Source organism: Protopterus annectens, chromosome 2.part1, assembly GCF_019279795.1.
Source record: "Protopterus annectens isolate FY-2018-M chromosome 2.part1, PAN1.0, whole genome shotgun sequence".
NCBI classification, from domain to species: Eukaryota; Metazoa; Chordata; order Ceratodontiformes; family Protopteridae; genus Protopterus; species Protopterus annectens.
In genome coordinates this window covers 1,246,575,384-1,246,587,492 of record NC_056729.1, presented here as the reverse complement: position 1 = coordinate 1,246,587,492, position 12,109 = coordinate 1,246,575,384, and the positions used below count along the sequence as shown (strand labels likewise).

The 12,109-nt window shown below is 42.1% G+C and overlaps 1 protein-coding gene across 4 annotated transcripts in view; it reads left to right on the top strand.

The window, feature by feature from the left end:
• The window catches only part of SEMA5B (semaphorin 5B), a 3,270,261-nt gene that overhangs the window by 3,003,452 nt on the left and 254,700 nt on the right, over positions 1–12,109 (top strand). For all 4 annotated transcript variants that reach the window (XM_044062778.1, XM_044062776.1, XM_044062777.1 and 1 more), the window contains one exon: positions 5,572–5,753. In XM_044062778.1, the coding sequence (XP_043918713.1) occupies positions 5,572–5,753 (182 nt within the window). The remainder of the gene's footprint in view (positions 1–5,571; positions 5,754–12,109) is intronic.

Here is a 12,109-nt window from a genome sequence, read left to right as displayed (position 1 = left end):
AGCAGAAGGTTACTGTTAGCTGCCTGTCAGGAGCCAGAATCCGCCACATAACACAAGCACTCAAGTCACTCCAGAACAAGTACAAATATGACTCTGTCATTGTTCATTTTGGTGTGAATGACCTGAGACGTACCTACCTGGACTACATGAAAAGAGACATGGAAGAGCTCTCTGATCTTGTAGCCCAGGTTGGTATGACCCTGACCCTGAGTAGCATCCTGCCCTCACCAAGAATGGTACCTCAATATAAAGAAAAAATTATCAATTTCAACAATTGGCTAGGCTTCTGGTGTCATTCAAAGGGGATCAAGTGTCTGTCAGCCTGGGACGACGTTCTCGACAAGCCACGTTGCTTCACAAGAGACGGCTTGCACCTGTCACCCCTAGGCCTTCTAATACTGGCAAAGGCTCTTGCTGCCCCCATAGTGCTTTTTTTAGGCAAGGCTCAAAAGTCAAACCCACCTTCGTAAACAGCACAATTAACAAAAATTGAGGGTTATGCTACTCAACGCCAGGAGTTTAAATCTCAAAACGCACACGCTCGAAGCACTCCTCAGTATGGAGAATGTCGACATCTGTGCAGTAACTGAAACCTGGCTTAAGGCTCCAGAGACCACCCGAGCACTACTGGGCTACAACTCATACTACATGTTTCGGCCACAGAACTCAGACTGAAACACAAAAGGAGGGGGTGTATCCATATTCATCAAGGATACCTACACCTCCAGGTTAGTGGCACAGCATGATACCTCTGTGATCATCCATGTTCTACTAACATCGGGCAAATCTGCAATGCAAATTGTGGCCTGCTACAGATCACCCTCCATGACCCAGGACCACCCTCCACGTTTCTGGAGACACTGGAAAACATGAAGGTCCTACCGAACACCCTGATATTGGGTGATTTCAATTACCCTACCATTCACTGGGAAAACTACTCAAGTACAAATTCCCAGGCCCAGCACTTCCTGAAATTCATCAACTCAAATGCCCTGGATCAGCTGGTAAACTCCCCTACCAGAGGTGAAAACATATTGGACCTGGTCATCACCAACATGGGCGACAGGTGTTCCACACCAGAGGTTAACCCGTCACTGGTCACTAATCAGTCTGGATGTCCACACCCCACCACCACCCCCAACTAAGGAAACCACAGTAAAAAACTTTTCTAAAGCAAACCTCACCTTACTTAAGACAGAGGTGGTAAGTTTCACAGCCCCCACGTTAAAGGATAACGGTGCCCAAGATGCAGAAACCTTTGCAAATGCATTCTATGAGCACCTACAAGGATGCATGGATCGTGCCATCCCTAGCAAAACCAAGACTCACTCCTGTAAGAGAAGGAAACCAGTTTGGTGGACCCCTGCAATAAACAGGCTATACTATAGAAAGATGAACTAGTTCAGAAAAAAAGCAAATCCCAAGAAGGAAAGACATCCCTGATCAGTATCAGTAAGAAACTAAGGTCCCTAATGAGATCATCCAAGGCTAACTTCGAAAAGAAAAATAGCCAAGGATTCAAAAGATAACCACAAATCCTTCTTTTAGCTATGTTAAGAATCTAAGTGGCAACTCGCAGATTGCACAAAATATACTGAACCTGCTGATATTGCCAACATCCTGGCAAATAGATTCAGTGCAACCTTCACCCCCCCCCTCACCTCCAAAAGAGCCCACAACAATACCAGAAAAGTGTAGTGTCCCAAAAATCACAGAAGCACAGGTGAAAGCAGCCCTTTCAAAAGCCAAAAACACAGCATCAGTTTGACCAGATGGTGTCCCAGGCTGCATCTTGCACGAACTAACCCCCCACCTAAACACGCTGTTCAATCTCAGTCTCTCCACAGGCTACATGCCCATAGAATGGCACACAGCAATGGTTTTTCCTCTCCACAAAGGAGGGGCCACAACTGACTAGCCTGGTCTGCAAGGCTATGGAGCGCATCATCATGGAACTCATTAACAAAGACATTGGGAACCTCCAAACACTTGACCCAACCCAGTTCGGCTTTGTTAAGGGCAGATCATGCCTACTAAATCTGGTTGACTTCTTCGAGACAGTCACCAAGGCCATAGACGAGGGAAAGGTGATTCACGCAGCCTACCTTGACAAGGCTTTCAACACCATTCCCCACTCAGGTATTACAGAAAAACTCACCAGCCTGAACATAAACTGCTACGTCACAAGATGGGTTGCCAGCTGGCTTACAGACAGAACTCACACGGTAAGAATAGTGGGCTCCAGTTCCAACTCTAAACCAGACACAATTGGTGTCCTGCAAGGCTCGGTCCTGGGACCCCTACTGTTCGGCAAACACAGGAGGACTATGGCTAGCCAAGTTCACAGATGACTGCAAACTGAGAGCCATAAATGACTCTCTGGCTGACATGGACGTCCTCGAAAAGGGCCTTACTGAGACGGACACCAGGTGTCAAAGTCATGGCCTCAAGCTAAATGCCAAAAAAATGCATAGTCATCCCATTTGGGAAAAACAAAACACTCACGAATTACCACATTGGTGGCAGCCCCCTTAATACAATAGAGGAAATAAGAGATCTGGGGACCCAAGTAGATAGTAATCTCTCCTTTGACAATCATATTGCCAAAGTAGTTAGGAAATCCTTCTATGTGGCCCATCTAATTACGAAAGGGTTTGCATCTAGAAATAAAGAGGTTATAGTGCCCCTCTACTCGTCACTCATTAGACCCATCATAGAGTACAATGCCCCATTTGGGATGTACCTCACAAGACACTTCCAACAGCAGGAAAGACCACAAAAGTACCTCACCAAGAGGATTACTGGCCTCAAACATATGTCCTTTGCAGCCCGACTGAATAAACTCCGGCTGTACTCAGTGGCATATCGTTTACTCAGAGGTGATCTTGCCTGACTTACAAAGCCATGTCCAACTCACAATTGATGGACATGCTCCACTTCAAGAAATCCAAGTCACTGCGAGCTACGCACTCTAGTGAGCTAAACTTTGCCACAACAATAAATAGAACATGCTGGAGGGATAGATTCCTGTCACAGAGACTCCCCATGCTTTGGTGCAAAATTCCAAATTATATCAGGCAGAGCCCCTCACTAACATTCTTCAAGAGAAACCTTGATGAGTGGATGGGTAACAGAAAATACACCCCTGGGATCACTTCATTGGCTCTGCTTGACAGAGGATCAGTTAATTAATCAATGGGGTGGCAAAAGCCGACACATTGTGGCTAGGCTTATAAATGCCCTCGGGCAGATAGGTTCATAGGTAGGTACTAGGCTAAGTGCAACCTAGACAAATGGATGGGAGAGTGCAAATTCACCCCAGGGGTAGCACCCATGTCCCTCATAGACAGGGGTAGATGGTGTTGATCATAGACTCCCCCTGTAAATTATTTCCATCTAACAAGGACAGATGGGGCAACTCAGGAATTAACATGGCTAGGCTTGTAAGGGCTGTAGGGCCGATAGCCTAGTAATCTCCTATGACCTATGCAGACAAATAGGGCATCAATTTAATGTTGTTTCCAAAGTGTGGCACTCTCAGAAATGTAGTGCCACTAGTGGAAAATGAACCCAACACCTGGTGTTGGAATAGACTGGCACATAGCCTTGGACAGGATCAGCCCAAGAGGTCTTGCTATGTTTCACAGACTAATTTGATAAGGGTCTTTACTGTGCCTTAGTAAAAACCTCCAGTAATTTCTATCCAAATAGTCCCTTGACATGCCAAAGAAGACCAGTGCTCCCTCATTTTAAGATTATAAGTCATAAGTTTATAATAAAAAAACTGACTCTAACCCTCCCCTTGAATTTGCATATTCCAGTCCAGTTACAGTCCTATTCTGGAGCACCTTCTTTTAGTAGCAGTTGTATCAGCAAGAACCATTTAAGAAATGCAGGTCTGAATATATAAGGAAGCATGCACTGTTTTCCACAAGGACAGGTGGCACTTAAAACTAGTTTGTTTTCAGGCACAAAGTTGTCCCAACAGCTGGCTGTTTAAGCTAACCATTCAGTTATTGATTTTCCACCCAAAAGTAAGAGTATCTGTAATACAGAAACCTACAAATGGCTGTGAATTTCAGTACTACAGTGATCTTACTGCAGTGGAACAAACTGTTGACATTGTTGCATAAATAATGAGTCATTAGTTTGGGCTGTTGCTTGCACTGTGGTGCAGGACGTTAAAAAGAAAAGCAAAAGATGAATAAATAGTAAACAGAAAGAGAAGGAAACAAAGTAGGCTGAATCACCTGTTAATAACTGGTCCATAAGTAGTTCATAGGTATGCTGTCAGGGAGACCACTGAGGAGCCTAGTAGTTCATAGGTATGCTGTCAGGGAGACCACTGAGGAGCCTAGTAGTTCATAGGTATGCTGTCAGGGAGACCACTGAGGAGCCTAGTAGTTCATAGGTATGCTGTCAGGGAGACCACTGAGGAGCCTAGTAGTTCATAGGTATGCTGTCAGGGAGACCACTGAGGATCCTAGTAGTTCATAGGTATGCTGTCAGGGAGACCACTGAGGATCCTAGTAGTTCATAGGTATGCTGTCAGGGAGACCACTGAGGATCCTAGTAGTTCATAGGTATGCTGTCAGGGAGACCACTGAGGAGCCTAGTAGTTCATAGGTATGCTGTCAGGGAGACCACTGAGGATCCTAGTAGTTCATAGGTATGCTGTCAGGGAGACCACTGAGGAGCCTAGTAGTTCATAGGCATGCTGTCAGGGAGACCACTGAGGAGCCTAGTAGTTCATAGGTATGCTGTCAGGGAGACCACTGAGGAGCCTAGTAGTTCATAGGTATGCTGTCAGGGAGACCACTGAGGAGCCTAGTAGTTCATAGGTATGCTGTCAGGGAGACCACTGAGGAGCCTAGTAGTTCATAGGTATGCTGTCAGGGAGACCACTGAGGAGCCTAGTAGTTCATAGGTATGGTGTCAGGGAGACCACTGAGGAGCCTAGTAGTTCATAGGTATGCTGTCAGGGAGACCACTGAGGAGCCTACCCCAGTTTCCCAGCTGCAAAAGAGCACTATCTGGATAAGTGACTTTGCTTACAATTGCTCAGTAGGCAAAATTATGCTGAGGGACTCAAACCCAGGACTGCAGGAAAAAACTCATTAACAGCTCATAGCCTTAATCCTCTGTGCTAAGTAACAGTCAGTTTTTATATGCATGTGGGTGAGTTACTGAGAGGCAAGACCATAGGGCTTGTAGACTAATTAACAATAAAGCCTGGATGGCAAGTACAAGTGGTAATGTCCGAGTCATTAAACACATACAGCTATCTGCAGATTCTGAAACCACGTACATTCATCATTAAACACTATGCAAAGTTATAACTCTTCTCAGAATCTTTGTGAACTCAGGAAAATATGTTGTCCTGAGAGCAAATTGCTTTAGAACCTGGGAGCGTGTGTGAGAAGTACTTTATCCCAGGACAGAAACCTGCTTGACTGTTTGTATTTGATGATGCTAACTTTGAAATTCAGAGTTTCTTTTTAAGCAAGTCCTTTAGCTGCTTATTGTTCCCTGCAATAATTTAGTTTCACTATACTGGACCTTTTCATCTAGGTGAAGAACCTAACAGTGGATGGTGCATTTGGTGTTTGGTCTCCTTGGCAGCCTTGTGAACATTCAGATGGTGACAGCTCTGGAATGTGTGTATGCAGATCAAGGTCATGTGACAGCCCTGCTCCTCACTGTGGAGGTCATGACTGCCAGGGGCCCAGGATTGAAGTGGCAAATTGCTCAAGGTAGGCGTGAAGAAGCTATTTTTTTGTATTGTGCTGATGCTTATCACATGTCACACACGTGGAAAATTTTGGTTATGAATGATCTGAGAAAAGAGTACAGCTTGACTGAGTAATTGCATAAAACCATGGACAGTTGCAAGCAACATAATGTTTTTCTTTTCATGTGACAGTGCTACTTTTTCTTACTTTCTGTTCCATCTTCAGGAGCCATATATAAAAAATATAAACTTTTTATTTTTTTTTCTTACCTTAAAGGTAGTTAGAAATGTGCAGCTACAGCAAGTAGCTAACAAGCAAGCTGACAAAACAGAGAGATGATGACAAATTATCGGTGTAACATATGAAACACCTTTCATTACATCCTGGTTGCACTGAAAATAAGTAGCAGATGGTTTTGAAGGTTAAAAAATATCATCCCTTATTATTCTCTCATTTCATGCTCAAAGATAAGGTCATGACATTGAAAATTCCATCCAAATTAGATCATTGTCTATTATTTTGAAACACTAAGTACAGGGAATCAAAGCCTTAAGTGAGGGGAGACAGACAGTTATTACTTTAGTCATCATGTGAAAGGTGTTGAAAACCTCACCTCTGCTCAGACACTGATTGAAACCTTGCTGAGAGCTCTCACACTGATAGCTGCAGTTCATTCAGAAGGGCCCTAACCTCTGCTCCAAAAGGTCATAGTTGCAAGCCTCCCACAAGGTGCTTTAAGCCCTGTACTTACAACAGAAACTTGGGCACATTATTTGGAGTAGCTGTCATCATTTAGTTTTGACACTTAAAATGTGTTTCAGCACACTGTGCACTTCTCTCAAGACTTCAAATATAATGTCTAAAGTACAGTAGTACCTTATTATTCTCAATTCTTACTTACATTATCTTTGCACATGTTTTGCATGTTCTTTTATTTGTTAGTTTCATAAACCAGTTGTGTATTAAATCCAATCACCCTATGCTTTATAACAGAAGTATTCTCAAAGTATAATAGCATTTCTATGAAAATACATTAAATGCTTCTGTCCTGCTGCTTCCATGGTGCAGATGGATAAAGTCATGATTGCATCTCAAATTGCTCAGGATCACAGAGGAGGCTCAGGTGCTGGAGGATCCATATAAGGAGGGGGTGGAGTCAGTTGCCAGTGTTGACTCCCCATCGTGGGAAGCATAGCATCAAGGCCCACTGAATGAAATCCACATGTTGGATGACAATTACTGGCTGTGCAGCAGTTGATGGTGGAGAGAGTACTGCAACCTACCAGGCAGTGCCAAACCAGGTAACTGAGATGACTGAGATATTACAAATGAAAAGAAAGCAATAGGTTGCTACTAAGCATGTGATCTAGAAGACCATCAAGTAACCTAGTCCAGTTTTTCAATTGCATCAGGGCACTGTCTGGTTAATTTGCACAGCAGGAAAATAGAGGTTGATGTAATCAAACCCTGAGCTATAAAAGGAAACCACTCATAGCCTTACCCCTCTGTGCAAACTGCCAGGAAAACAGTTTAGATTGTATGAGACCATATGGTCAGTCCATAGGTAGGTACTAGGCATCTGGCTAGGGAGACCACTGAAGAAACTAGCCCAGTTTCCCAATTGCCTCAGGAAAGTGTGTGGTTAATTGACTTGCTCAGAACTGCATATTATACAAATGGAGTCTGGTAGACTCAAACCCTGGACTGCAGTAATCAATCTGTCCTTTTTATAGCCTTATTGCTGTGTGCACCAACTGCTTTCCTGAGGCATGCATCTGCACTATGGTATTATTGCAGACATGTCTCATCCAGCTGTTAGGCCAGCATTTAACAAACAAGCTGGCCACAGATGACTGCTCACAGTTCTTGACTCTCGCCTTCACTATTGACTGAGGAAGGCGAATAAGTAGAGTGAGTAAACAAAAGGGTCATTATGGACTGGAGAGTTGTGCTCTCAAGGCTGGGAGGCCCATAAGTATTAAAATTGTTTGCTTCAGACCCACATTAAATGACAGATATATGCTGTGTTTGCGTCAAGGATATAACAAAGTTATTCGCTTTATAACAAGATGTTGGCTTTGAAAAAGAAGTACCTAGGTAAATTTGGCTCCTCATGTTATCAAGTCATGACTTCTTGGTCGGAATGCCCCCCCCCCCCCAACCCTGAAAAAGACAGATTTTGCAATGCCTTTCAGTGATCACGCTTTCCGTGAGGTACAACAACCTTAAACTGAAAATAATAAAGTAAAGGGGTGCAGGGAGCATTATTCCTTGGAAAAATGCTTACACAGTAGTGGCGCAGTTGCTCTGCATTTATGATGAACTGGAATATACGTGCTTTGAGTTTATGTAGTTAAACTGATTATAAACTTGAAGCTATATTTTGCTGGTCTTAGTGCTCCAGGTTTAGATGAGTTGAAGAGACATAGTCAAACCTTATTTTATACCTTAACTCATTTGTGTCCGTTTGTGCATGAATCATCTTAACTGGGAAATACACTTCCTTCGAACCTTTGTTTCCCAATATTGAATGTGTAATTTTTTTTTTTTTTACAAAGTTGTCCATGTTATTATGTCCTTGACTAAATACAGTACAAGTAATACAGATGTTAAGTAGTAGTAGTAAACAAGAAATATGGTATATTTAATGGAGAACAGAAGAAAAATGTTTGCAACTCAGGCTAAAAGTTAAGAAGACAAAAAGTATAAACAGTAAAAAACTAGCCAAAGATCATAGAACATAAATCATAACTTGAGTGCCACATTAAGAATGAGTTACTGAAGCTGTTTGACCTGCAGAATCTAATGGTTGTGAGAAGGGACCGTGTTTGCTACACTAAGAATGTGTAACTATTAAGCATTGTTATAATTATCATTATTATTATTATTATTATTATTATGGTTACTGATTACTACCAAATGATCATTGCCTTTTTTGTGATAACTATCATTTATTAAGATTCTTGGTCTTTAATAACTGTGTATTGCCCAAAGTTTAGTACAGTTATATGCAAACTAGTATCACATAGAGAATCAGTTACATTGCTAAAATAACAAATGTGAGGACATTGTATCACTAAAGTGAAAAGCCTTGACTACCACAGGAGAATCACCGTTGTATTTGGTAGATTAACAAATAAGATGCTTAAAAGACTAATGGCACTCTGGTTAAAGATTATAGAGTACCAGCTATATTGTAAATATATAACTGCAACATCCAGACCTGCAGGAGTGCAAAAAGGGATAAACTATGACACAGATTACCTCAATTTGATTAGTGGCTTGGGTGTTTGATGGCCCTGGCAGAGGAAGATGTGTGTACTTATCCTCTGTGGGTGGGCAGGGAGGAGCAGCATACACAATGTTTGTCCTAGGATCAGGCTTTCACCTCACCAAGCCATTGGTTGGTGGTGGACCTCATTAGTGAGTACATAGGGAGCATACCTTCACATTGAAGGTCATTGTATGTCCCATCAGTGATGCAGGTAGTCTGTCCTTCCCCCATAGGAAAGTTAAGAACTTACACAAATGTTGTCATTGCTGGGATGTTGGCAAGAGCATTGTCTCTCCTAAGTCAGCTAGAATGATGGCTACTCCAAACAGCTGTCATCTTAGTGAACTGGAAACAATAAGCACTAAGAAATTAATGGGTTCAAGTCTAACATGGATAGGCTTAATGGCCGAGGTAAAAACTCAGCTTGGTAAAAAGGTATAATTGCATTAGTACCTACTACTCTAGCAGTTGTCACAGAGGGTAAAGACTCTGAGGTATACTTCCTGTGGTACAGGGTTTGATTCCCACAACCTTCATTTGCCTACTGTGTGACTTTGAACAAGTCACTTAACCAAAAATTGCTCCCTGAGCACCACTAAAAGTAGACTTTGTGCCCTGTGGGCCTACTTAGTTAATAAATGGGTATTATTATTATTACTTACTCAAGTACTGATATTGAAGAATATAAAAAACTTGTCTGAGCAATGATGTACATTTCCATCTGTGCAGGTTCTCATATGCCTCAATGCATCAGGATAATATCATCGTCATTATCAATCCCCACCACCTTTTTCCCATTTTATACATGAGGTTGGGGTGTCATGTTAACTGTCCCAGTCTCTCTCGATTGAATGCCACACACATGCCTGACTGTCACAGATCTTTTATCATGCAATGCCTCTGTCTCTTTGCTGGACACCCTTGTTTTCTCTTACTTTCTTCCTGTCTGTCCCAAATTTTCTTCACCAGATTGTCTTCTGCTTTTCTGCATATGTGCCTAAACCACCATAATCTGTTCTCTTTGATCCTTCCTGCAACTGAAACTACTTTGGCTTCTGCTCTTATGTCCTCATTTTTCATCTGTCCCACAGTGTGCATCCTACCACCCTTCTCAGGCACTTCATTTCCATCACCTCTACGTTACTCATCTGCTCTGCCTTTACTGCCCAGGTTTCTGTACTGTACAGTAGTACTGGTCACACCACTGTTTTGTACAGCTTACTTTTCAGCTTCTTCGACATTTTTCTATCATACGCTATACCTGACACTCTATGGCATTTAGCTGCACCCAATCTGATTTTAGCTTTGACCTCTTCATTCAGACTTCCCTTCTCTTCAACCACCTCTACCAGATACCTGAAGCTATTAACCTGTTCCACTATCCTCCCTTGTATCTCAGGTCTCAGCTTCTTCTGATTTCCCCATTTGTTGTCATTACCACTGTCATATCTGTACTTAGTTTCATTCCATACGCTCTCAGTTTTGATTCCATTCCCCTATTCTTTGCTGAAGTTCTTGCTCAGAATCTGCCTGTAATGCCACTTCATCTGCACATAGCAACTTTGTTGACCTGTCCCCTCCAGCCTGTTGCTAATGTAGTCCATCACCAATATGAACAGCAGTGGGCTTAGAGCTGAACTCTGTACCACTGGGAACCCCTATGTGAGACCAGACAATGCTCATACTTGAGTCATTGGGGTCCTTGTACATAGCCTGCACTAGTTCTACCAGTGTTTCTGGGACTTTGAACCAACACAGAACTGCCCAATTCTGCTCTCATGGGACCTTGTCATATGCTTTTGCCAAACCTGGGAATGCCCGGCTGGGCTCTTTCTTCATCTCTAGTTTCTTCTCAACTATCTGTCTCACTGCAAACATCAGGCCAGTTGTGCTGCATCGTGATCTTAATCCAAACTGCTCCAACCTTACTTTCTACTACTCTGCATATCCGTTTATCAGTCACCCTCTCCAGAACTTTCATGTAATGTGACAGGAGTTTAATACCTCTGTACTGTCCACAGTAGTGGATGCCCCTTTGTTGTTGTACACTAACATGAGTATATTTATTCTCCAGTCATCTGGGATATGCCTTCTCTCCACAAGGCTGACACTGGGACTGAAAATGAGCCCTAAATCATTGGTGATTTACAAAGGTGGAGTTAGATAAAAAGTCTTAGTGCTGGGTCATCAGCTATTAATAAAAACCTATAAGCCCCTGAAATATCTATGATAAAATCAAGAGATAGCCCACCATCAAGTAAAACGCTTTATAAAAACTTGAATAAAACTTGACAGTATTCTAATACTTGCAGTCTGATGAACTTTCATTTTGCAGTATGAATCTTATGGGTGTGGACTAGCTTTATAAGACAGAAAAAATATTTCCATTTGACTTCATGTAATGCTCTATAGGAATTTATCTGTATGATAGTAAGCATTTCTCCCACATTTATCATGTTTTATTTAGTAAGAGTATAAGTGCACTGTGGCCATATTTAACATTATCTATACTACATGCACTGCTTCACAGAAAAATGCATTGTGGCATGTTGATAATGTAATAGCCTTGTTCCATAACTATCTTAGAGATAGAACATTCCAAATATCTTCCTAGACATTGCAAGCCTAAATAATAGTAAATAAAAATTCTCTCTTCCTCTCCTTAGACTCGCTTGCCAAAAAAACAATGCAAGTCCAAAAAACCAGTCGAGTCCAAACAGGCTGTGCAAACTTTTATTCCATAAAAACAGGTAAAATAGTGATAAAACTGAGAGCACTTTCGGGATAACCCTTCATCAGACAATGTAACAGCTTTCATGAAATCTATTTAAATTCATTTAAAAACACAACAACCAGTCATCTCACTGCCCTCCTTTTCCTAAGGGCTGGTCTTAAAGGTATACATGTATTCAACCCTGGAGGATGGTTTGCTGCTAGTTCTATAATACAGTTTAGTTCATTGCATTCAGTGACATTCACTGCGTCCTCCCCCCGTTCTACTCACATGAGTAACCTGTATAACCATGAACTTAAAAGTTTGTCTTGGATTCTTAGAAGTATGCACATACAGAACATTTTGTTCATCTTTCTGTCTAAAGCTGTG